General features: G+C 36.9%; 1 protein-coding gene across 1 annotated transcript; it reads right to left on the bottom strand.

Annotated features, from left to right (window-relative positions):
* Positions 1 to 127: 127 nt before the first annotated feature.
* Positions 128 to 27,679, bottom strand: NAA35 (N-alpha-acetyltransferase 35, NatC auxiliary subunit). Its single transcript, XM_063295191.1, has 23 exons — positions 27,588 to 27,679; positions 26,906 to 27,039; positions 25,890 to 25,923; positions 24,453 to 24,567; positions 21,900 to 21,974; positions 20,469 to 20,636; positions 19,510 to 19,576; positions 17,605 to 17,648; positions 15,240 to 15,290; positions 14,087 to 14,170; positions 13,105 to 13,219; positions 12,417 to 12,595; positions 11,982 to 12,041; positions 11,796 to 11,902; positions 11,184 to 11,250; positions 9,416 to 9,514; positions 8,521 to 8,699; positions 4,951 to 5,087; positions 3,957 to 4,024; positions 2,724 to 2,864; positions 2,175 to 2,297; positions 1,058 to 1,138; positions 128 to 539 (listed from the first exon to the last, which is right to left on the bottom strand). The coding sequence occupies exons 2-23, from the start codon at positions 27,027 to 27,029 to the stop codon at positions 480 to 482; spliced, it is 2,178 nt and encodes a 725-aa protein (XP_063151261.1). The 5' UTR covers positions 27,030 to 27,039; positions 27,588 to 27,679; the 3' UTR covers positions 128 to 479.
* Positions 27,680 to 27,875: the final 196 nt, after the last annotated feature.

The raw sequence follows: 27,875 nt of genomic DNA, 5'->3' as shown, positions 1-27,875 counted from the left end.
AGCTAGCCAAGCTCTATGGATAAAACTTGAATATTTGCAAGCTAACCCGGTTTGATCAGAGGCTCCCACAGAAACATGCAGAAGGACCAGTGAATGTGTTTTCTTTACAAGTGAATTCTAATGCATATCAAAACAGAACAGCTTCCTTTATTGCATTGTATTTTCAGAGTGGTCAGCATGTTATGAAATGTTCCAACACCATTCATAAAAGTGATTTATAGATAAATCTACAATAAAATCAAAACATACACCGCTTCAACAATGTAGTTATAAAATCAGCTCCAGTAGAAGAACATTACACAAACCATTTTAAAACAGCAGTTATTCCAGCTGTTAGGGAGGGCTGGATGAAGTTTCTCCTGATAACAGTACTTTTGACCAAGAGCTTTCTGTCCCTTTTCAGCACAGCATAAAGGAGTCTCTCCAAGGCAGTTTTAGTACACAAATTATAATTCATCTGTTGTCCTAAACCCTTCTTTTCAAACAAGTTTCACTACTGGGAAGTATCTGTGAGGAGAAAAATCAAATTCTGGAGGAACCTAGAATAATAAATACATATATACATTAGTGTCCATTTAAAATAGCTTCTCAAGAATTCTATCATTCCAACCGGATTTTTAAAATACCAACTATGCAAGAAAAATTCCAAAGGGGGAAGTGGGGAAGATACTTGATAGACAGGTATTATGTAATTTAAGGTACTAAATTCAATGAAGCATCCTTCTGAATAAACATATAGTCTTCAGTTATTGTTTTTAAGTATAGAAAGACGTTCCATTAACATAACTTTCCATCATCACATGTAACCTAGTACCTCAGACATGAACTTGTAGCTCTGATACCTTTGCAGTGGGTACTTTAGTATTACATACTGCTGCTCATGCAAGAGAGCACTTCTATTTTCTCCCTCACTATACATCCCAAATTTGTTCTTGGCCAGGCCCCAAACCAGGCCTCAAACCCTTCTGCTGGAAATAGTTCAATATGACTGCCCCCATTTGACAGACTTCAGTTTGTTTCCATGGTACCTATTTTATTTTAGCTGCAATTTGCTTACTTTAGAATCCTTTTTGTGACCTCCTGCCAGCAACTTCATAACCACAATATTGGGTTTAGCAACTTTAAGAATTCGATTGACCTAGACAGAGACAGTCAAGTTTCATATTATCTGCAGATAGTTAAAAAAAACCAGTTGCAGTGAACAGTTAATAATATTGATTGCAGTTTTTATATTTACTTCTCTATAATGGCTTATTAACCCAGTTATATACTAACAAATACACTTTACAAAAATATTGTTCTATGGTATTATAAGTCATAAGCATACTGACAATATTCCAGGGCACATTGAAGCAGCCTGGTTAAGCATGCAAAACATTGCTAGATTGTGGTCAACATCTTTTAAAAGATACACTGCTTTCCATATTCAGAGATAAACAGATTCTCTGATTCTTTTTAAACAAATCACATACTTTACAAAGTTGCAAAGGGGATCCAGAGCAGATTTCTGTCTAATTAACACATAGGAAAGAAATAGTAAGTAAAGCAACAAACACCTTAAGAACTAGAATTTCAAATTTGGGGAGGGGTTATTCTATTTATAACAATTTGCCTGGTCATTTATCTCTTTTTCCTTTTTAATTTTTTTCTTTATCATGATTGATGTTGAAATTATATTAACATTGTTAATACTGTTGAATTGATTTTTTCCTTGTTAATTAGTTTAGGATAATAAGTTTTTAAAAATCTTGAAGAATGTGAGAAACAGCCACTATAAAGAGAGTATCTAAAGAGACCCAGTGCTGAACTGTAATGCCAGCAAAATTATCATTCTATAAACTGGTTAAAATTTTTTTAAAAAGTTTATGAACTTACTTCTTCTAAGACTGTGTGACTTAGATGAAAACAGCCATCCTTCATTCATACTTAAAAAAGGGCACTTCAATCAATAGGCACTTTGTTAATGCAAGAATAATATAGAAAAATCCAGTTCCATCATAAAATATCAAGCAATTAGTCTTCAAAACCTTCAGATGTTTAAGGACGATGGCACATTTGATACTAAGAGTTTATGCTAGCAGAATTAGGTAGACAATCTGCATATACCTTCCTTCAGTAGTGTTTGAATAAGCAAGTTTCAGTTTAGTTTCCCTGTTCTATAGTCAGGTTTTTACCTCATGATCTGGGTTAGAGATATTCTCCAGTATCATTTTCGCTTGCTGGAAGTGTTTGCTAGCAGCCATGTAGAGATCAGAAGACTGAGGAGGAGGACTGTATTTGTTTAGATCAGACATTTCCTAAACATTAAATAATAGGTATCCTTTAAAATTGCAGCAACAAAAAATCCTTATAGAAATTATTTAAAAGTAGGTTGTGGTTTGGTGCAAAGAGTATACAGAAGCAGAACTATTTTACACATTAGTTCATACATGATTTTATAATCAAGTAAGTAATGGCTTATTCACTTGTAGTACTGTAAAGAGTAACAATTATCATACTTTTCAGTACCAATAAGATAGCATGGGAAATGCTATTTAATATTTTAAAGGCAGGTTTGGGATGTGACTTGATATAAACTACTGTTTCCTACCTTCATTCCAAGGAAAATAAATATATACCACTGAGAACAATTGCTCATTAAGACAATAAGATTTGTGGGGGAAAAAAATAAAGTAAAACATACAAATAACCTATAACATGGCTCTAAGAGAACTATGATTCACCTTGAATTGCAAATAGTGTACAGGTGGTGGTGTGATGACACTGTTGAATGGGGCAAACCGATGTTCATATCGAACTTGTTCACTATCTAGTTCAAATTTCGGTTTTCTCACTTTACCATCCATGTCGAAAGCAATCATAGTCTTCAGGAAAATGCAAAGTAAAAGCAGCAGAATGAGAGATCTGCTTGTTACAATAGCAGCAATAGAAATGTTAATATATGTATATACTAGTTACAAATAATTGCAAAAATGGTTTATAAAACAAATAAATACATTGCTGATCCCATACAACTGCATATGACTCTGGACATTCCACCCTAGCAATTTCCTCATGAAATGTAGTTCACAACTGTACTACTGGTGTTAAACACAACACCAATTAAAACAGTGATTCATACAACAGTAAACACCAATTACAACAGTGATTCATACTTATTATCACCACATGACTATACTACTGAAATGTACTCGGAAGCTGTAGATGGTCCAAAATGCGGTAGCCCAGCTGCTAACGGGTACAAGGAGGTTTAGCGGTTTTAACACCAATGCTTTGCTTGCTGCGTTGGTTACCAATTAAATAACTAGGTCCAATTCAAAGTGTTTATACTAAAGCCCTACAAGACTCAGCTCCTGTGCACGTACAGAACTGTCTCTTCGAATTAGATTCTGCCCATCCTATGTATTCTTCCTGAAGTGATGCAATAAGGGGATGGAGGCCCAGAGAGAGTCTTTGTTTGTGACTGCCCCTGCACAATGGACAGCTTGTCCCCCTAAGTTTCATGGATCCCCCATCCTGTTAGCCCTTAGAAGGCCATAAGGACCTTCCTATTCTTGTGAGCATTTGGCTGCTAATGGCAGTGATAGGCTGCCTTTTTTGGACTGGACCTTTGAATAAGTTGTTTTATTATGGCGTTTTTATTGGGATTTTGATTATTTACGGTTAAAAAAAAGTTTGTCCTATTATGTGCTGATGTTGATGGCTATTATAAACCACCTAAAGTCTCTAAAGTAGGTGGTAGAAAAATTGCTATGTAAATAAATAAAGCTGTACTGGGTTCCTCTTCACTCATAAACTACAATGGTTTCATTCATAATTAAGCAATGCACAATATTATGTCAGCATCCTGTAGCCATACATACTGTACATTTGGGTACATAAACATGCCCTTTACAAACATTTAATTAGAAATATTATTTAACTTATTGAATTGATAATAATGTATAATACATCACCTTGTACATCCCAGCACACATATTTTGATAGGCTTGGCTCATGGTAATCTCTCTGCTCAGAGGACGAGCTGTAAATTTCATGCATAGAAAGTCTTTATCATAAAATTGTGCTAACTTCTGAAATATTTTTAAAAACCCATACATCTGAAAAATGAGGCAGATCTCATAGGTGATACCTGTTATTCTGCAAAATTTGCCCTGGTCCTACAACAATCTAAATTACCAGAGACACTTCCCTCAAAAAATCCACTTTCTAAATCACCGCTGAGTTGCAACAAATGATAATTGAAAAGCATTTTTTATTTTACTCAGGCTTACAGGCCACTTGAGTTGTAACCAACTAAGACTATACAATTGGGAAGGGGAGGGAGATCTGCTTGTTTCTTCTAATGATAAAAGTGAGCTAAGTTATGATAACAGACAGGTTATGAAACCCCTGATGCACCTAAGAATTTTGCTAAACAATTAAGCCTAACTGGGAAAAACCCTGGAGCAGTTATTAAATGGGAAAATGCAATTAGTGGAAAGAGAAGCTCCAACTTCTAAATTTGTTCAACAACACAGTAAGGAATTAAAATTATATTCCACTGTTGTTATTGTTGCTTAATAACTTATTTTACAATGTCTATACTATAGGTATTTTATCATACTTTAATGTATTGCTGATTGCCATAAGGCTGTTTTCAACTGCTGAGAGATTGTGGATAATGGCAAGAACAAATCTAATACTGTAAAATAAACTTAGTAAAACAAAATTCCAACCATATGACCTATTTTTTTTCTAATGGTCCAACTCCAAATAGTCAAATATAGGTTTTTATTTAAGAATGAGGTTGGAGTTAATGAAACTGCTTACTTGGGAGAACATATATAATCTAGATTTCAATGGCTACATGCAGCTGAACATAAGAAAGGCAACCATCAAGTCAGATGTCATAACAGAAGCACCAAGAAAAATAATAAAGAGGTTGCAAGTTCTCTCACAAAAATATACCTTTTTTCTTTTTCTTTGTTTTTTTATTACTCCGGCCTTTCTGTTGCTCTTCCATTATTCTTTCTTCAGCCATCTGAGAACTATCAGCACGACTGAGTGTTGACATTAGCCATGCATACAGAAATTCAGAAAGGTACCTAATATAGAAAAAATACTTAATTTAGGACATTTACCAACTTCTGATTTAGATGAGACTTTATTTTTAAGTAGAAAAACGGTAACCATTTGAGCAAATTGTTCATTTTCAAATAATTTGTTAAGCTAAAATAAAAATCATACTTGGTATTTATAGACTTTATAATTTAAATGAATAGATCCTTTATTGAATCGTATTATACACCAGCTATCATTAAAGGAATTTGTCTGCTTCAGTAAAACTGTCCTCTTTTTTCCCAAAGCACAGAATGGAAGAAAGGAAACTGATCAGCCCAATGCAATAGCACTGATCTTACTAAAATTAACATAAAGACACAGCAAGATTCTGGAGAAAGGTTCTCTTTGTCAACTTTAGTTTATTGTGAGACTAGCCCAATTTTTTTCTCCCCATGCTCCATCCCTCTATTTTAGAGGTCTCTTTGACCCTCAGAGCAGTTTTCCAGAGGGTGCAGGAAGGTGATAAGGGGAGAGAATACTTTCTTGCCATGAAGTTCCTCAAGTAAACTCATCACAAGAGTCACAAGCCTGTGTTACATTAACATTTTAATAGGTTATCAACTGAAATTAAATCCAAATTTAATTTTCGAAATACTGAAAAATAACTAGGAACAAAGTTTATGACCAATATCAATATATCAATCATCTAAGAATGGGTAAATGGACAGCTGCAGGTATACTGTTAGAACTTTGCTAGCACTGTTAGTATAAGGGCTCCCACTGTATGAAGCATTGAACAAATTATGGGGAAAGAACTGGGAAGCTTTCAGCTACAGTCATGTGAAAAAGTAACTGAAATGTTTGACTTTTTCAACATATTTCAACATACAAATATTTGATCTTTCAACAGTATTGATAAAGGGGATGTAATATAACAAATATGCACTATTTACATCTTGTAGTCCATTGAGTAATTTAAATGAACATAAATGCAAATTTCACATGTGGAAAAAGTCAGGTGCAAAAGATTAGAACATTGTTAGCATCTAGGAGGAACCTGTCTTATTGAAACCTCAGACATTTAGTTTGATTTGCTCTATGTTGTTGAAGTATGTGGTATCAATGTGCCTAGACCGAAAGAGCTCTCTGAAGCTTTCAGAAAGAAAGGTATTGATGCCTAAGAGTCAGGGAAGGGATTTTAAAGATTGCCAAACAACTGGACATCAATCATCCCACTGTCTGGAAGATCATCTACAGGTGAAGAAGATTTCAAACAATTGCCCACTTGTCCCAGCAAGTTCAGCCCAAGAGCAGAATGCAAGATGTTGAAAGAAGCCTCAAAGAACCCCAGAATTTCATCACGTGACCTACAGGTAGCTCTCAACACTACTGATGTCAAACTGCATAAGTCTACCATTAGAAAGAAGCTGCACAAATTATATCTACGGAGGTATGCCCGAAGGAAAACTTTGCTGTCCAGAAAGAACGTCAGGGCAAGACTGAAGTTTTCTCATTAACACCTAGGCAAAGACCAGAACTTCTGGAACAATGGGCTCTGGACAGAAGAGGCAAAAATATCTGGCTACAGTACCAGAAGACATGTTTGGTGAAAATTCAGCATTTTACCAGAAGAACCCGATACCGACTGTAAAGCATAGTGGTGGAAATGTTTTGGTTTGAGGCTGCTTTGCTGCATCAGGGCCTGGGCAGCTCACCATAACAGAATCCACTATGAATTTTTCTTTGTACCAGAGAATGCTTGAGGATAATGGGAGACCATCTGCCAGAAGATTGAAACTTGAAAGAAAGTGGACCCTACAACATGACAGTGACCCTTAATATTCTAGTAAATCCACCAAGGAATGGCTGAAAAATAGGAAATGGAGGGTTCTGGAATGTCTACTTAAGGTTGTTTCGGCCAAAGGAGGCAATACCAGGTCTTAACAGCCAAGGGTGCACTTACTTTTTCCACAGAAGAAAATGGTTATCTGTTAATTCTTTGTCGAATAAATGATTTCAAAGTCAATTTTCCATTTTTTTGTTCAAATACATCTCCTTTATCTTTCTGTAATGTTTCAATGAAGATAAAATATTGATATGTCCCCATATGTTAAAAAAGAAAAATATATGTATGGCGTGTACTTAATTTTTCATATGACTGTATGTCTGATGACTCTCTTAGATCCACACCCAATGAAGTTTATATTGGCTGTTCCAGTTACCAAAGCTTTAAGACTAACTGCTCTTAAAACTTCAGGCAAGTAAAGGCATACAAAAACAAGATCAGCAGCATTTTAGGTAAAGGTATTGTATATATAATGCATGTATCTCTGTAAGTAAAAATAGTGAAGCAATGCAGAGTTCATTAGTGTTCCAGACATTTAGAAGAAAAGTAATCTTAGTCTCAGTCAAGTATCAAAAACACTGAGTACGTCTTTAAATATGAGCAACAGAGATCTATGGAATCTATGACTACAGGTAGTCCTCAACTTACGTTCAGTGACCGTTCAAAGTTACAATGGCACTGAATGACTGGTGGTTATGACTGGTCCTCGGAGTTCCAGCCATCCCAGCAACCCCATGGTCACGTGATCATGATCTGTGTGCTTGGCAATCCATTTGCACTTATAACCAGTTGCCAAGCACCCCATGATCATGTGCCATTTGCAACCTTCCATGCCAGCTTCCCCAGAAAGTCAAAGGAGAAGCCAGCAGGGAAGATCAGAAGTCACTGGGGTAAGTCACCCGCACACCCTCCCCAAGCCCTTTGTGCTTGCCCCAGCCACTGGTGCACCCCCCACCCTCCCTGACCCATGCTGCAGCCCCGCACTTGACCCACACTTCTCGTGCACCCTCCTTGCACGCCCCTCCCCGACCTGCATGGTACCTCTTGCGACCCCCTCACACATCCTCCCTGTGCCACACCTCTCATGCACCTCCACATACCCTCAACCCACCCAGCACCTCTCGTGTACCCACGAAGTGCCTCTTAATGCACCCTCCCCGATCCCATGCACCTTGTGCAGCCTCCCTGATCCACACTGCTTGTGCACTCCCATGCAACCCCCCTGACTCAAGTGGCACCTCTGCGCACCCTTCTGCCATGCCTCTTGCGCACTCCCTGACCCTCCCCCACACCCCCGCCCATCTCCTTACTCCCTCCCCCACCCGGCAGTAGCCACTTACCTGCCTGTGGGCCTGAGACTTGCAACTTCCTGCCAGCTTCCCCACTGACTTTGGTTGTGGAAAGCTGCAGGAAGTTGCCTCACCTAACCACGGTGGGATTTGGTTAACGATGGCAACTGGGAACGCTGGGACTGCTGTCACTAAGCAATGTGGTCGCACTTTATGACTGCATCTCTTAGTGACAGAAATTCTGGTCCCAATTGCCATTGTAAGTCAAGGACTAGTTGTATTATATTTAGATAAGGTCTGGACAGTACACCCTCCTAGTTTGCAAGTAGTTTATTCTCTTACCAATATATGTAATAATATTCATGCATACTGTATAGCTCCAATTCAAACCCGCTGAGAAGATACTGTATCATAATGCGAAGATTATGGTATAGGACCCAAGTTCCCAAGCATGCCAAATGCTGCCTTTGGGGTTCTTGTTTCAAGAGCATACTGTGAAGAGCTGCATCCACTTTCTCTGCCTAATGAAAAAACAATATTCAGCTTAATGCAACTACAAGTGCTGAGATCATACTAACAAAATTTAGTATTTATATCTGCATTTATATTTTAGACCCCAAACTGAAAGTTTGATGCAAAACTACTGTATTTTCACACAAAAAGAAATAACACAAATGTATGCAATAACGTAATGATCAAAACAGTTTTATTTAATTTAGGTGTAATATACTGCCTGATGCTAATGAATTGAACACTGTCTCCCATACGATATCATATCCTAGAATTTTGTGTCATATACTGAGTTATTTTAAGCTTTGAAACCTATTAGATATTCTAACATTTAATGCTCCAATATATGGTATTATGTGCCTTTTTTAATAGATTGATTATATGTTGTCTAATGTTATTAATAAATATAGCATGATTAGTTAGAAAGAAAAAGTGAGTCTCCCCAAATTTAAAGTTTTCTTTAAATCCTACATTCCTAGATATTCACCCTTGTGTTTGAAAAGGCAATGGAAAGAGAACAAACAACATGTATTGCATGTAGATCTAGGAAGCATGGAGAACAATAGCATACTGCTTGGGCATTATAAACTATTCCTAAAGTTCCCAGTTCTCCAACGGATGCTAAATGTACCTTTAATATTCTTCTACAGCCAAATCAACTGGACAGAAAATACAAAGCCATTTTCATGGCAGACTTTATAACGTGTTTGATGCCTGCTTATATTACCTCATCTTGCAAAGTAGCAAACTCTTCAAGAATATGGCCAAGTTTATCTCTCTGTCGAGCTCTATTGTGCCCATGAATTTGAATCAAACTACAAAATGGCTGGAAAAAAAAAGATTGAGTTGATGTCAGACTTTGTTATATTTTAGACCTTATTTATACTGCAGATCTTAAGAACAATGTTGTAGTGGTAACAGCATACTTTGATGTGATTATAAATATGAAATCAATCTGAGTTCTCAGCTCACTTCTGACTTCAGACACAGCTGTTTAACAGAGTCTATGTGGTGACTGTAAATCACATAGTGAACTAATTCAGATGCTAGGAGCACTGTCAATATGAAGTCATTTGTTTCAGAAATATTTTTTCAGTGCTAATATCTGTGATGGAATTAGGCACATACGATGTATTTTTTTGTAGACATTAGGCATTCCAGAAGAAAAGCTATACCATGGCCAAAAGCAGAAACCTTTTCTCCTTTTCTGCTAGATCTTCCAGAGATGTTGAGAAAGTTCTAACCTGCTTTCCGCAGGCTGTGAGGACTGGAGTGGGTAGAAAGAAACTGAATCCCAGCAAGAGGGAGTTGCTGTTTGTCCAGAACACTTAGCTCTGAAAAGTCTGGATGTAGTTATCCTTCCACTGAAAATCTACAACTGGTGTGTCTGTGTGTGTGTGTCCTGGATTCGTGACTCCTGCTAGAAGAGTAAATGGAAGCTGTTGCCCTGAGAGCCCTTTGCCCAGTTCTGTCTAGTGTGCCAGGTGTGGCCCTACCCAAATCAGAAAACCTTGCCAGTAGTAACTGACCTGGTTGACCTTACAACCACACATTTGGATTACTATAATGTGGTCTACTTGGGAACGCCTTTGAAAACAACTTGGAAACTACACTTGACACAAAATGCAGCAGCCAGGATGCTTACATGTGAGAGCCATGATGCAACTACAGTGGCTATTCTCCAATAGCTGGCTGCCAATAGGCTTCTGAGTCCAATTCGAAGTCTGATTTTAACTTATAAAGACTTATATGGTTTGGATCCAGGGTACCAAAATCTCCTCCAGGTGGAATCTGTCGGGTCTGTACACTCATGCAAAGGATGCTCAAGGTCCCATTTCTATGAGAATACAGAAGGACGTGGGCCTAACGTCAGTCCATCTCTGTGATTGCCCCCATGCTTTGAATACTGTATCCTACTACTGAGGTCTGGGCTCCTCATTACTTTCCCACAAGGAAGTTAAGACAATCTTTTTGAATGAGCATTTGGGGGTTGAAGCTGCCAAATTATGTGGTGATGAGGTGATACATATATTTCATATGCTGAACGTCAATGCTAAGGTTACAATATTGCTGTACGCCACCCAGAGTCACTTTTCACAAGATGGGCGAGCATATAAATGTGATAAACAAACAACAAATAAATATGCTATTGTTTTGATTATTATCTGTTTTTTTTTTAATTCTGTAAAGCACCAGGAGTTACTTCCAGCTGGGCCTGGATTGGTTGCTCTGTGAAATTTCATACCAAACAAGTTTCAAACCAAACATTTTGTACATAATCCTAACAGGACCCTCTATACTACTTCCTTTGCCATTTTACAAGGTGCCATTTTATAAATATTTTCAAATTCAAATAGCTGGTTGACTTTTTGCTAAAACCATGGAACAGCCCAACTTCGAAAAGGTTGTAAGTTGTGAAAATTTATCTTTTATCCCTACTGTATTTAAATATTTAAATAAATGCATTTATATTTCATAATACTATCAATACTCACTCGAACACAGTGTGTGACAAAGGAGTCAATATAGTCCTTAGCCTGGTGATTGTTATAAAGACAACACCTAACAGGAAATGAGTGAAATTATTCTGAGTGAAAATCAAAGATGTACATTGTCTTAAAGTTGAGGAGGGCAAACTAAGTCGCCCCGCTAAAATTATTTTTTATATCCCCCAGAGCATACCCATATTTCACTGCCGAAGTCTGGCATAAGTCTACTTATGACGGGATTAAATGATGAGATTTTTCGTACCTTTCATATCCTCAGTGACACCCCTCCCCCAAATATATACAACTCCCCCCTGAAAATCTTGGGTCATCTGTCTGGTGTTGTCACATCACTACCCCTCTGGTCCCTGGAAGCTTACAGCTCATGAACAAACCAACTGCTTGCTTCAATCCCTAGGAGAAACACTTGACTTGGATTCCCAACTATGGTTATGCCATATCAACTCCCAGACACTTTTTCTCCCTTACCAATTTTCAATTTTTAAACATTCATAGAGAAATCTATTTCTAAGCAGAAGTGATTTTATTAACATCTGTTTCTTAAACACTGAGATGCTATAAATATATAAATTAACACCCCAAATAGATTTTGCTACTCACTTAGGTGAAAGTACAGGAGGACTGACAAAAGATCTTAGGGCATCTTTTACCATGTCTTGCATAAGGTGAGTACCAAACACTTTTTTATTGTCCACAAGAAAAGTTGTCTGAAAAAAATGTATCTTCATTACTTTACATGACTATGAAAATAATCTTCAAACTTTTATTGTATTATTTCCAACTTGCCTGTAACAGTGATCTTGAAAGAACACAAGGTGACTGTTCACTAAATTCACAGAAAAAATCCTAATTTATAAGCAGAGTAAGAAAACCATGGTTAACATTTTGCAAACGATACATTGTATAAAGATGAAGTCCAATGCTCTTCCGATATACAACTTCTTCTATTAGCAGAAGGAAGCTGCCCACCCCTTCCACAACAGATATTTGAGACACTTAGTTGAGAATAATTATAAAAAGTGATCTCAGATTTCTATCTCAATATTCTTTCACTAGCTTTCCGCTTTTTAAAAAATTTTTGCGCTTTATGTTTTCTATTTTTTTTAAATTGACATATGAAACATGAAATGATATTTTCATTCATGAAAAAGCCCTTGGAATTATTCAAAGAGGATGCCTTTTTTTCCCAATTAATAATACGTTAAAAGTATTAATACTCACTAGTATGCAATGCAAATTGGTTAAGTTGATGACTTCACACACAGTTTTGATTCGTTCTATAAGTTTTGAAAAATAGTTAACCATTTCTTCTCTTTTAATAATTTTTGCATATCGAGGAAAAGTTGGAGGAAGCAATCTCTGATTAACTAGTGGCTCAAAGCCCATCATTATAGGGTGGTCTAAAAAAATAATAAAGAATTCAGTTATGGCTCTCCATTTAAGTACTCTATTATATAATAGCTGATCAAAGAACAGTTTATCAAATGATGAACAACTTTCAAAATATCATTTCTGTCAGTTAAGCAATTTAAGATTAATAAAAATTTTTGAACAGCAAAGTAAGTACAACATAAGTAATAATGAAGCAAAATGAAATACAATCATAGATTTTTGCACTGTTTCTCTCAGAAGGGAAACACTATTGTTTAAAGAGTTTAATGTGCATATGGATCAGTCTCAAGATAAGTTAAGGCACTGAAAATCACACACCAGTGCTTTGTAAAGTGAATATATTTGCTATAATAGCTGCAAGGATCAGGCAAAATAAGAGATGATCCCTGTCTTGATAAGGTTAACTAGAAAGACTATGACAAAAGTCTCATTTGGGGCTCTTGAATATTTGGAATTTTAGCAAAGTAGCCCTCTTCCCAGCAACAGCCAGAGAACATTCCTGAAGGAAACTGCTTACCTCCTTTTGTTGTATCATTCTGAGCCTGAATACCATGATGTATTAAGTTGTGAATAGCAGAAAGCAAATCAGCAGCCTGAGTCATCAATTTCTGAGCTTCTGCAACTGCACTAGTCTGTCCAGAAACAATTTTAAAACCTTATGTATAATAAAACAATTCCCATGTTAAGATTTAGGACAAGGAAAGACAGTGCACATACAGTGTAATATAACACTTTACAGTGTAGTATTATATTGTATCATATCCTTGCTTATGCATGGTGAACATGAAGATGCATCTCGGCTATAAAAATTTAAAACCAATCTTACAGACTTGATTATTGTAAGATAAAACAACTGCTTCTAAACACAGCCTCACATTCCTCTAAGAACTCTGCCCATCTCAGAATAAAGTAACAGTTAAAATGAACAACATTATGCAAAAACACTGAAAATTCAAGCAATTTCAGCTTGAAAACCCATGAGATTTCAGTTAGGGCAATAACATGTAAGAGTGTGCACTAGTGCCCAGTTTTAAATTTCAGATATTTCCTTGTAGTTCTGCACTCTGCAGTCAATAAGCTGACCCTCAATTTTTTAACCAAAATACTATGAATAATGTACCACCTGCAGATAAGCTGACCCTCGAAATTTTCATGTTTTAATTTTCATAATTGGCTTATCTGTGGGTGGCAAATTTTTCATGGTATTTTGGTTAATTTGAGGGTCTGCTCATCCACAGATGGACTTATACATGAATATATACAGCATATACTGGTATTTTAAAGAAGTATAACGCTATATACTTACAGATAAGCCTATCTGCAGATAAGCCAAACCCAATTTTTTTTAGTGTGTTTTGGCACCTAAAATTTTCAGCTTATCCACAAGAATATACAGTAGTTTCTAAATGTGGAAGCTCTACATAACAACCTGACATGAACATCTAAAGCAACAGTTTGTTGCAGGTAAAATGTGTTTAAAAATATTCAATTAATCATACCTCTTTCTTGGTAAATGCTATTAATACAGTCAGTAATATCCGAGTAAACTTCACTCTGCTGAATACTGCAAAGCACTGCTGATGCTATTGTAAAATCAATTTCAAAATTAATACATTTTAAAATTTTATAAAAGAGAATGTTTAAAGTGTAAGCTATATTTGCTATTCATACATACAAAAGTTGTTTTGTAATTCTGAACACTGAAACATTTTTTAGAAAATAAAAATAAATTCCCTTTTGGATTAGTTGAAAATAATAACAGTACCTATAAGAATATAATTTTTAAAATTGCACCTTCAATATGATCAAAGTGCATGATTATCACTAAAAGTAATACAATTCAAGTCCTGCCAAAATCAAGACCAAAACAAATAAACCTTCCCACCAAGCAATCTTATGATTCTAACCAATTACAGGTAGTCCTTGCTTAACAAAATTGGGACCAGAATTTTGGTTGCTAAGCTAAGCGGTCATTAAGCAAATCCAACCCGATTTTATGACATCTTTTTTGTTGCAGTCGTTAAGTGAAACAGTGCAGGTGTTAAGCAGAGCCAGTATGGTCCAGTGGTTAAGGCAACAGGCTAAAAACCAGGAGACTGTGAGTTCTAGTTCCGCCTTAGGCATGAAAGCCAGCTGGGTGACCTTGGACCAGCCACTCTCTCTCAGCCCAACTCACCTCACAGGGTGGTTGTTGTGGGGAAAATAGGAGGAGGAAGGAGTAATAGGCATGTTTCCTGCCTTATTTATAAAAAAAACAATAAAGGCAGGATAGAAAATAAATAAATAAATAAATAAATAATAATAAACCACATGGCTGTTAAGTGAATCATGCAGTTCCCCATTGATTTTGCTTGCCAGAAGCCAGCCAGAAACATCGAAAATGGCAATCATGTGGTCATGGGATGCTGCGATGGTCATAAATGTGAACTGGCCGCCAAACGCTCAAATCGTGATCACATGACCACAGTGACACTACAACAGTTGTAAGTGTGAATTCTGGTATTAAGTAGGTTTTTTCAGCACCATTGTAAGTCTGAACTGTCACTAAACAAATGGTTGTTAAGCGAGGACTTCCTATAGTTTTTTAGTATCTATCCTTTTTTAACTTAGGTGCTTTTCATGTGATCTTGTATAGCATACGAGCATCCTTACTTCAAGTTCAACTTCTGGATCTCTCTCTTCTCCTTGTCGGCTTCGAGTGCTCTAAAATAAAAAGCATTAGAACAATTTAATGGTACAGTACTAATGAAGTACTATATCAGTGTCATAGCCCAGTGTCACATAAACATCATCTCTGTGTAGTAAGTAGGTAAGATGTTCTATACTATAAACACCTCAGAAGAAATCTAAGATATATTCTGCTTTGATAAGTCTTACTGAGACTCAGGGAAGTCTAGGTAGAATGCAGACTTGGTTTGGAAAGACCTTGGTTTAAAATCCCACTCACTTACAGAATCAGAATCAAAGTACTTATGAAATGTATATCTGACCTATTCACATCTAAAGCAGGAGACTCGATTTTTATATTAAAATGAATGCATAGATGGCAAGAGTTTGACAAATACATACCACTGAACACCTGGCCTCCATATGCTGCTTCATTCTAGATACCCTTTCCTAGCCCCAATATTCTGGCTTGATTTACACTTGCATTGGAATGCTGAATTTGTAGTCTCTGCAATGAACTGCACTTGAAGTGATGGTGGTCAAAGCTCCCCTCTACATGATTAAGACCACTCCTCTGTACAGAAAAGCGAATAAAAATGGCTGCACCATCTCTTTTAGCCTGATCATATCTAAAAAAACTAAAGAGTATTCTAGAAGAATTAAAACACAAGTCAGCACAAAATCAAACTATATATTTATTTTAAGTATGTATCATTAGTAATTCAGCCCCATACTAACTCTTTCTCAATTTAACTAAGCTTAAAGGGTGTTTGTTTGTTTGTTTGTTTGTTTGTGTGTGCCTTTGAGCCAGTGCTGACTCAACTGCCTGGACTAGTCCCTGCAGTTTTCTTGGCAAGATTTCGGAAGAGGTTTGCTATGGCCTCCTTCCTAGGGCTGAGAGAGAGGGACTGGCCCAAGGTCACCCAGCGGGCTTCATGCTTAAGGCGGGACTAGAACTCACGGTCTCCCAGTTTCTAGTCTGGTGCCTTAACCACTACACCAGACTGGCTCTGAAGATAAAAATGGAAAGGGACCATAGCAAAGGCTGGGCAATATATTTTAAAAGTAAACAGAGCCCAAATATAGGCTTTTATTAAGTTGATTAATCTAAAAAAAATATTTTGTTAGAATGATCTTAAAGTCATTCAAAAATAACTTGCAGTTAAAAACAAGTGTTTTACATTTTGGGACTAGATCACAGAAATTAACAACATAACAAGCTGAAAGACTACCAAGATCCCAATTCTTGCCATTGTCTCTATCTATCTACCTATCTACCTACCTATCTATTTTCTATCCTGTCTTTATTATTTTTATAAATAACTCAAGGTGGCGAACATACCTTACACTCCTTCCTCCTCCTATTTTCCCCACAACAACCCTGTGAGGTGAGTTGGGCTGAGAGAGTGTGACTGGTCTGTTGATACTGAATATATTGCAGAGCATGTGAAGATTTATTTTACATTTTTTAAGAATAGCAATGCAGTAATTACAATCCAGTAGAATATTGAGCAGACTTGGATTTAGAAGCTTTAAGATTACTTCACTAATGGCAACTCCACCAATAATTATAATTGTTAGATGTCAAATGGAACATGACAGGTTTATGCAATGTGGTTTCTATTTTGAGGGAATATGTATGTCTCACACTCAAGCACAAGCACATAACAGGTTAATAAACGTTTTTAACATTATTATTATTAAGGTTGATTGCACAGTCAGCCAGATGTTTAGACTGGATTTGGCATTTCTGTCCACCTATTGAGTCCTTCCCAAGGACCTGGGATAGGCAGATGTTGTTGTTTAATAATATTAAATGTATTGTTGAAGGATATAGGCTGTTCTGAGTAAAGCTGCCTTTTGCAATTGACTGATGGTGATTTTGTCAATGCTGATATTTATTTATGTTATTATTATATAATAAAATATTTTATAAAATATTTTATTACATAAAGTTTTAGAGAGCCAGCATGGTTAAAGTGCTGGACTAGGAACAGGGAGAACCAGGTACGCCTTCTTTGGGCATGGAAGCCAGTTGGGTGACCTTGGGCCAGTCACTCCCTCTCAGCCCAAATCAGTGTCAGGCTCTGTGACAAGCTGGCTGAAAAACGACCTCCCTTGTGGCATCCTGCAGGGAGAAGCTTCATTGTAAGAATTAGGAGACTGGGCGCAAAACAAGAGGACTCTGCAACTACACAAAACAGATGCTAAGAGGAACCTCAGCAGAGTAAAATTTTTTTTATTAATTCTGTACTTTATGCAGCCTAAATACTAGTGTTGTATTTGCCCATATTCATTATACCAGAAATAGCCTCATAAACCTAATTTTTGAAATAGTCAGCAGAAATACCTTAACTCGCCGTTGCAGGTCATCTTCAACATCCTTTAGCATACCTGGAAAAAATATTACTCAGTTCAGCTGTATGAATGCTACTTGAAAAAAATCAGTTGGGTACAAAAGTCTGGGAACAGGACCAACAGCTCTGGATGTTTTCCAAGAAGTTTGGAAATCTGGTTCTTTTTTACTTTTTTTTTTTTTTTTTTAAAGAAAGACACCATGTGTTTTGGCAAAGCAGCAGCTGTCTGGTTTCCAGCTGCCTTAAACTCTGCCCCTACCCTTTCTAGCATTGTCTCTGGGCCCCAAAGCTATCTAAAAAAACTTTTCAGAAAGGAGAGGAGGCGACCTACCAAAGATGAGGAATTTAATCAGTATATTGTATTTCTACTAAAAACAGTACTGAAGATAGTCAACTATAAGATACAGATACAAATAACCTGTCATGTTCCCCATTTCAATGTTCTGTTAACATCGTAACGTTTCACATGTCAAACCGTTTTCCATGTATACCCGTCTTGCTCATGGCTGGGTTTTTCCATTCCTCCGCTCTGTTTTGTTTTGGAACTTTGGAATGTATGTTTGGGTTTGCACTTCTGTTCAAGGTTACTTTCCCAGGCGCGTGTAACGGTTCCTAGCACCTGGGAGGGGGTGTGTGCTGATGGGTGCTTGGGGCGGGACTGGATTGAAGGCAAGGCTTTTAAGTTTGTATTTGGCGCGCTTTTGCTCATTCTCAGCTTTCTCTGTATTTGCATACTATTCCTTTAATAAATCAGTTATCTTTAAGCCCGAGCTTGTGAGACTGAGTATTTGGGATTAGGCAACCATTACATAACCTTTGCTTCAGAAAAACCTCTAATACATCTGGCCAGGAATTTGCACTAAATTACTGACTTTGGTTTTCAGTGTGGTCCTAAGTCTCCTTGTCTCTAACTCTCTATACAAGTTAAGAACTTGGATGTTCAACTTCACTTTCCATCCCTACTTCAGAGTGTAGGCATAAAGATATTTTTTTCTTTAGAATCTTATGATTTGTAATAATACTTTGAAACCTGTTCAATATCTCTATAGAGGTTTCTGACAGAGTCTTTATTTGTAGCAGACCATTGCCATCTTGTGGTCTAACTTGAGCACTGTATTAAGTTTTAGTTTTTTCCGTACCTACCATATTAGCATGTGAATTCAATCTTTCTAGCTATAGTTATCCCTGAAGTAAAAAGCACTTGACAGTGATAATGGTGAAATCACCAGACTATTCATTGTTCTCAACAGATTCCAAATTTTTAACAAATTTTGTCTTACAATGTATCCCTTCAAATTCTTTTCTTTTGTTTCTTTGTATTGTCAATATGTATTAAGTCCACTGGCTAGGCCAGTTCCTTCTATAATAGCTTATGCCTGCATTCATATGGTCTTAGCTTAAAGATTACCTTCTAAACCTAAGTCCTTAAAAGGGTTTTGGACTAGAAGTCAATACACCTCTAACCATGCTTACTGACACTACTCATAATACAAAATATATTCAAATATATACAATGAAGCCTTGGTTTAGAGAATGGAAATGATTCACGGATCAAGCACCACCAATGCTCCTCATAGTTCCATAGTGCTTGGTCCAACACACTATAATTTGATACAACACAATTTCCTTACAAACCAAATTTGCAAACTGTGGCTTAAGAGGCTCACTCAAAATAGTTGAGTTAGTTTTAGATATAATAAATACTTATGCCTTATTATAGAAGGCCAACAAGTGAAGATCACCTGAATACAAGCAAAATCTTGCAACACTTACTTATGCATACCTAGCTATTCTCAAATCCTGATACAAATAAGAGTACATACAGCTTAGACTTTATTTTCTCAAACTAACAAATGGCTATATTCTCCAAGAAAAAAGACAATTAATTTAAGGTTTACCTGTAACTCGAAGATCCGTCACACTGTTTGCCATTTTAAATCCATATGTCATGGACTGAAAATCTTCCTAAACACAAAAGGGGCGGAGAGGGGAAAAGAGTTCTGCAGTCAAGGTGTATTTGCCATAAGTAGCAATTTGCTTCACAGCATTTCTGCAAGAAGCATGTCAGCCTGCATTTGTACCACTAGGTAGTTTCAGAAACGCTCACAAGACAGTTGGGAGAGAACATACTTTAACATTCATTTTAGGAATTAAGACTATTCCAACTTCTGTATGATTTGCCCAATAGCACATTTTATATATAAAGTTTCCTCAATAATACAGTATAGTATTGATGAAACAGGAAGCTTTATTAGTGATTTTCAGGCTTAATTTATTAAACTATAGTTTAAATGAACTGCATTTCCCTAATTCAAACATTACAAGAAACCTTGTTTTTATCTGATCTCATTCTTCAACTGAAGGAGAGATTTAACTGGTTTAACCACAAAGCCTTTTTCTTTCTTTCTTTGTTCATACTTAAAATACTGTATATATGTTGTTTTATTGGTGTTTTTGGTTATACGAAACACTTCCAACTGAGTAAGGGTAAATCTGTTATAGCTGTGCTCAGTACAAGAATGAGGGATATGTCAGGCCCAAAGGAATGGAGAGTTCTGCATTTATACAGGTAAGCTATCCTACGACTATGGAAGTGGATGTTCCAGAAAGCCTATCTTGAACTGTAAGTTAAACATGGAAGGTGTATAAACTATAAGCAAATAAAATAAAACAACAAAACAAAACCAAAAAGAGAAAGAGAAAGAGCACACTATAAGAAAAAAGACTAAGATACTAAAGAAGTAGTATAAGCAAGAAAGAATGGATAAAAACTACAAGAATAGCCAACTATAGCTAGAGAGAATGCAATTTTATTTATTATTAAAGGGAAAAAACATCAAGCAAAGAAGAAACTCACCTCTTCAAATACTGCAGCTTTGTTTACTTTTTCTCTAGCAATATCACAAATTTTTAGGATGCCTAGTGCAAATGCCTTCATAGCAGGATCCTCAATAAAGTCAGGATTATGAATGTAGAGGCAGGTGAATACTGTCTGTGCCAAGGAATGGCCTTCTAGCCATGTTATCTGAAAATATTAAGTACATAATAAGGAACATCAAGCTAATCACAGAAGCCATTTGAGTGGCATTAGAATATTTGAAACAACTTGGAATAAAATCTTGTTTTGTCCCGAGCATGGAACAAAAGTTTAAAAGATACGTTGCTTTGCTATAGACACAGAACTCTTAAAAATGCTAGTTTGAGCCTGGAATATTTTGCATACTCCTGGGGTAAATAATTCATGGATATAATAATATGCATGCATACGGAAAAAAAAAACAACCTCTACATTGAATTTCACATCAAGTATCTACTTAACTCTCCTATACATATATCTAAGAAAGTGGCTATGATCATGGATACACCTACAATGACCATTATTTCCTTGGAAAAAATAAAGGAAAGGGGCAAATCTGAAAGAGGTTTATACGGATTAAAAAAAATGTTTATGTTTATAACTTTGCTTTACAAAGGAAAACTCAAGAGCAAAACCAAGAAAATAAATAATTAAATTAAATAAATCTAAAGGATAGCTTTCCGACATAAAAGACTGTCCTTTATAATAAAGGACATATGGTCACTATAGTTACACCACAGAATTGCCCCCAGTGTATCTGACCAGACCCCATTTACTTTCATAGGGCCAAATGGTTGTTGATGCTATGGTACAATGCTGTATTACAGTCATGAGAATACTGCTCTGACCAGGGCATTTGTAATATGGGCCATTATCTGAGAGTAAAAAAATGCCAGACAAATCCCTTCCTATTTCTGTCCAGAGTACTGTAGCCTATTGTGCCTTGAAATTTAAATTCCATTCATGGGCTATAGTGATATATGGCTATGCTTCCTGGCTCCCTAGTACAAAAGAAACTGGTAGCCCCTCTACTATTAACATGTACAAAGGTGTATAGGGAGGAAAAGTTTTTATAAGTTCAAAATATCAATTCCATTTTATTACAGTTATAATTATCCAAACACAACAATGGCTTTAGAAATAATTTGTTTCAAGAAAATGCACCAACTTAATTTTCATGCACAATAAAGTCTATGCTTGATCAGAAGTAATCCCATTATCTTTAAAAGGATCTACTCTCTAACTTATGTTTTTAGGGTTACAATCTTAAAAATGACAAAATAAATTGGATTTATTCAGAACTAAAATATTCTGGTTAGAACTAAGAATACAACTACTTCAGTTTACTTTTATTAATCTAAAACCCACTTTAAAGGCTTAAGGAAAGAAATTATTTCCATTCATGCCACATTAACAACATTACATTCTTACCAAGCAGCAAAAGCAAGTGTCCATTATCCCTATCAATTCAGGCAAGGATAAGTCTTTAACTTTAATGGTCCCATCCTTTAAAATAAGGGAAAAAACACATGTTTCCATTAGCACTAAGTAAAAATAAAACAGTGAGGAATATTTCCACTCACTGCTGCAATTACCAGCTGGGAAAGGGCCTTTGTTCCCTCCTGACACACAACACTGACCTATGAGGAAGAATAAAAAAGACTATCTGCTCCTGTAGCAACTCATTTCCATCAAAGCAACTATTGTAATCTAAAGCTACAGTGTCCTCCCTAACATATTTTTTGTGATCCCTGGATTTCTCTCCAACTATCTCTCTGAAAGTTTGATGGTTCTGTTTCCTACTGTTTTAAGGTGGGAAATGTATAAAAACTGAAGCCCTAAAACAGGTTTAATAGGTAAAAGCAAACAACCTTATCAGGATCAGAAACCCTTTTCCTAAGCCCAGAAAACACTGCCGCTGCCCCGTGTGACATGGTCATTCCCATTTTGAATCACCATCCTGCCCATTGTGGTCCTTACTCTCCCCAAAAAAGGTAAATGCAATCCCCACCCACAGAAGGTTGTCTACTACTGCAGTATATGAATACTGACATTGTTTACAACAGGTACAGTATTTGAGTGATCCCGTTTTCATTTTGCCTGCTCCTTTTTATTTTCCTTCTGTGTTGCTCAGTTCTGATTGAGATTGACTGACTCCTGATTATTCCATAAATCATTCTGAGAGTCTCCGGCTGACAACAGATGTTTCACATACTTATCAAGAAGTAATAAGAAAATAATGTAAGAGAATCCTGGATGAAATGGATTATCTCAATCCCTTTCAGTCAGGCTCCACTGGATGGAATAGAAACAGCACTGGTTACTCTACTGGATGACCATCAGCACCTGAATGAGGGCAGTGCAGTCACCTATCCTGTTAAACCTCACAGCAATATTCAGTATCATTGATCATGATTACAGTCCTGAGTGGGTGGATCTAGACAGTGTGATCAAGAAAGAAAGCGAAAGAGCTGCTGGATCCTCCTATCTGGGGTGCTATAGAACTTAGTCCACTTTCCCACACTGATTTATTTAAATTTATATGCTGCCCGACTCCCAACAACTCTGGATGAAACTTTCATTGGATAAGATATCATTAGTACACCCATCTATACCATGGGCCATGCCAGAGATGTAGATTATCTTTATTCACTGCCTGGGGCACTAAAGGACTGGACAGGACAAAGCATGCGCAAACTGAAAGCCAGCAAGATAGGGATACCGTTTCTCCAAAACCATCATTAATTCCAACAGTGGCTCTAAACAGAGTTATACTTTCCTTAAGGAGTGGCTCTACAGTCTGAGAAACTCATGGATTCACAGTATTCCATTCACATGGATTACACAGCAGATGGCATCTATGGGGGAACTTTCCTCAGCTTTGTCTATATGCCATTTGCACCCAGTTTTGGGGCCAAGGGCCCTGGTCACAGTAATTCACGTCCTCGTTACCTCCAGGTTGGGTTACTGTGAAACATCTTACCTGAGTCTGCCTGTCAAGATTCAGAAACTGCAGCTACTGCAGAATGTGGAAGCCCACTACCTGACAGGTAAGAACAGTTTAAGCAGCCCTGCAAGCAAATCCTATGTAGCTTGGGTCCAGGGTTTCTTCAGGATCATGTTCAAGTAGAATCTGCCTGTTTTATGCACTTAACTTAGGAAGAGAGTTTCAGACACCCACCCCTTGGGAAGTCAGAAGAGTAGGAGAAGGAAAAAGGACTTTTCTGTGGTTGCCCCAGACTTTTGGACTAGCTTGCCACCCAAGGTCTAGATGGCTACTTCACCCTTCATATTTAGGAAGGCAACGAAGTCTATACTTCTTTGCCTAGCTTTTCAGAGCTAATAGTTTTGCAGGCTTTTCTAGTTTTTACTTAATTTTTAATTCATAGCACTCTTTATTATTATTATTATAGAGTTGTTCTTTAAGTGAGATGGGCCATGACTAAATTTGAAATAGGAATAAAATAAATAAATATTATAGTAATTCAAAATTTATTAAAAGCTTTTATTGTTGTTCTTTTGAGAATACTGTAAGCTACCTTGAATCTATTTGTTTTGCAGGGTACAATTTATATAATAAATATCAACATTATCAGCCCTTAACAGAATTATTTGATTGTGGTACCATAATCAGCTTAAAAACACCCAAATTCTTTAATTAGGATTGAGTTTCAATCAGCATGATTTGCTATAAATTAGCAAATCAACTCATAATCAATATAACTTAGTTTTTTTTCCTGAATTCTTAAATTGAACATGTTCTCAGAAGTGGCCTGTTTTTAAATTTTAATTATTAGTCTTCTGTCTACTATTCCAGTTGATGGATCTTTGGTCTAGTGTTAGGAGGAAAAAGAAGGTCAACCTAAAGCCTGCCATCTCTTCCTTATGCTCAATACAAGACATTTCACATTTCTTAAAATATTTGTATTCATTCAACAATGACTTATTTTTATGACTCATTAGACAGTTGACACTAAAACCAACCTTGATAGCTTGTTCAAAGTTAAGAACTTTTCGATTAACTTGGTTTCCAATCATACCAGCATCCATCTTAGGATCCATCATTTCAATAGCAGACATGGCTTCAAACAGACCAAAGCTAAGGATGTTTAGAAAAGAGAAGAAAAACTAATACAATAATAATAAATAGTTTGTATTTAAAACTAACTTTAAAAAATACTTAATGCTTATGCAGTTTATACATATCATGCAAACTTAAGTATCCATCTTGAAAAGTACATCTAGAATGTATTCTTAAGCAAGTAGAAATGGGGAAGATGGAAAATTATTAATGAATATACGCCATTTTCAGTGAAAAACAAACAGATCTAAATAAGTATTAAATGTAGAGCTTGAATATTATTTTCTTTTCCATAATTTTCATCTTCATCTACTTTTACAATTTTTATAGCAAGAAACCATAAAATCAGATCCAAAGACATTATGTTAAGTCTTTAACATAAGTTGCTAAAATAAATGGTCAGCATCATATGCATACAGTATACATTCAACTAGTTTCAACACTGATCCAGTAACATTTTGAAATGTGCCTCCCTTCTATTCGTTACTGACCATACCCTTAATTTTGTGAGTACTGGAATAGAGAGAGTGAGAGAAAAGTTGACTGATTATTCTACTTAGGGCAAATAATCTCTCTCTAAGCTCAACCTTAAGCATATCTATTTGCTTTCATTAAAAATAATTTTAATAGCACTTTCACCCCATTTACACTGATTTGGATCTAAATTCAATAATACTTAGAAAAGACTCATTGAAATTAAGGGTAGACATGACTGGATTTAACACAGTATGTTTATAATTCTTTCTCCAGTTTCTAGCACACATATCCTAAACCAAGAAGAACATTTTTCAATTCAACAAAAAACCAAAGCCATTAACACCAATGATAACTGCTAATGTTGCCTCAACAAGGATTCATATGAAAATCTAATGCCGACTAGTTCAATGAAATTCACAAGAGGTTTAAATGACCAATAGATTAAAATAAAAAAATAACATGAAGCAATCATATCGAGTTCCTGAAACACGCTATCCAAGGTTGCTGAACCAAAATCAAATTAAACATTTTTATGATAAAGACATAAGAAATTCATTTTGTCTAAAAATTGTATCTCAAGCTAACAGATAATTTTTCTCCAAACAAGCTGTCATCAAAACAAACTGTTAGGGAATACTGCCTAATTCCAAACATCTTTATATAGAATTTAAGTCCAATTGAATATGTAAGACTGTTTTCACAATAACACAAATTTTAATTGTTTGTTCATATAGCTAACATACATTGTTTATACCCAAGGTGATGTCAGTACATACTACTGAATGAGGACAAGATCTACCAAGCATTTGTTTCACATCTGGATATATATAAAAATATAAATTTGTACTCTTAAATAAACTCACAGTTTGTCATGAAGCAACTCTCCCAACTTCAATTCTAAAAAAGAATTACAAATTAGAAAGCTATTCAGATAGTTTATATAATACACATATCATCAAAAATAAAGAACCTCACACTGTGAAAGGATATGTATGTACCCAAACTTCAGCATAGCCATGTCAGAAGTCTACTTCTGCATTATTCAAACGTTTTGTAGATATCAGGAAGCCCAAACTGCTTAGGAGAGCCAGTTGGGTGTAATGGTTAAGGCACCAGACTAGAAATTGGGAGACTGAGTTCTAGTCCTGCCTTAGGCACAAAGCCGGCTGGGTGATCTTGGGCCAGTCACTCTTGCTCAGTCCTAGGAAGGAGGCAATGGCTAACCACCTCCAAAAAATGTTACCAAGAAAACTGCAGGGACTTGTCCAGGCAGTTGCCAGGAGTCAACACTGACTCAAAGGCACAAAAAACAAACAAACAAACAAACCATTGCCTAGATAGCAGTTTATGAGAACAAACTGAGAATTATCTCCTCCCTCCTTCAAATCTCTATGTCACTTGAACACCTGCTTAGAATGTTGGGATGGGCCTCAGGAACACAGTGAAGGCTCTGAAAAGACACACTCCAAAAATGTTGAGTCACTAGGAAAGAAAATTCCCAGGGGGGGGGGGGAAACCTGGGACTTTGAGAAAAGTGGGAAAATGTTCAAAATTTCATTTTTATTGCATAGAAGCCATGATACTAATTGTGGAGAAGGAAGACACACAAGGCATGAAAGGGTTGTGTCATCCGATACAGTCCATGAGTTCCTTAGTGAGCTGGGTGAACTCAGTAATTACTTCAGTAATGAGTTTTGGCAACTCCACTTTCAGACCAATAAGAAACTCTTTGGCTTTCAAGTAATACCACTCAATCCTCTCCAGAAAAGCCTATTGGTTATATATGAGGTCTGACACTGAAAATTTTCTGATGCTACTAATTCATAATTCCTATTTATGTTTACAAGTATTATCTAAACCCCCATTCAGAATGACTTACCTTTACAGCAATTTTCAAAATCTTGGGTAATGTCTATCCAGCTTGTGTTACTCTTTTCCATTTTCTCGGCTATATTCATCTCCCATCCTGAATCATCATCTTCTACTGAAGCCTTCATAACCATGACCTTAAACCTGCACAGATGCTGGGATGTTAAAAACTAAGCATCGAAACGTCAGCAGTGCGAGCCAAATAATGGTTGATACGATTAACTCAATATTCTGGGTATATGCAACAGACTGACCCCCACCAGCTGGGTCAACAAAATCCGGTTGACTCGTTTGTGATTCAGCGCATCCAGAAAGCAGAGCCGGGGACTTTGAAAATACGGTTTGGTTCCTCCGATCTAGTAAAGAGACTGAGTCAAGTTTTAAAGCCTATCGCGATGCTGAGAGTGGGCGAGGCTAGCTGGGACAAGCCTCTTTGTCTGTGCGCCACCAAAATCGCAACCAGCCAGGTCACTGGGCACGATATTCCTCAAGCCCAGAAAGACCAAGAGAGGATTCCTCAGCAAACCGAGTCTGGGGAGAACTATCCGGGCCTCTCACCTGCCGCTCACCTCCGCTGGCGGGGGTGGCGGCGCTGGAACGCTGCTTCTCAGCCCCGCAACTGCTATTTCTGCAGCCGGCTGCGCGTGACGCGGGCGGGGGTGGGGAGGAGAAGAAAGGGGGGCATCGCTTACCCTGTGTCTTCGGAGCCCCTGCCCTCGGATCTCGCGCAGCCGTCTGAAAAATCTACCGCCCTTCCCCTTCCGAGCACAAACCATACAGCAGCAGCGCAGGCAGAAGCCCACCTACTGCGCTTGCGCAGAATCGGAAGCTTTTACTTCCGAACCCCGGATGAGGGGACTCCAGGGTCTGTGGAACCGTGTATTCCATAGAGATAAGAACAAGAGAACGAGAAGCAGAATTCTTGGAGCTGCAGAACACTGACCGGATTTCCTGTGGCGGTTCTTTGTTCGAACTGCTCC

The sequence above is a fragment of the Candoia aspera genome, chromosome 2 (genome assembly GCF_035149785.1).
Source record: "Candoia aspera isolate rCanAsp1 chromosome 2, rCanAsp1.hap2, whole genome shotgun sequence".
Taxonomy (NCBI): Eukaryota; Metazoa; Chordata; class Lepidosauria; order Squamata; family Boidae; genus Candoia; species Candoia aspera.
The sequence above is the reverse complement of the archived record's forward strand: the minus strand, read 5'-3'. Positions and strand labels throughout refer to the sequence as shown.

What these genes read in the sequence shown, in the direction of transcription:
- NAA35 (XM_063295191.1), bottom strand. Translation starts at nt 27,029, where the DNA reads ATGGTTATGAAGGCTTCAGTAGAAGATGATGATTCAGGATGGGAGATG. An exon ending in ACACTTGCTTTTGCTGCTTG is followed by an intron (nt 20,637 to 21,899) that starts GTAAGAATGTAA and finishes TAATATTTTCAG; the next exon opens with ATAACATGGCTAGAAGGCCA. An exon ending in GACGGATCTTCGAGTTACAG is followed by an intron (nt 17,649 to 19,509) that starts GTAAACCTTAAA and finishes TATTTTTTCCAG; the next exon opens with GTATGCTAAAGGATGTTGAA.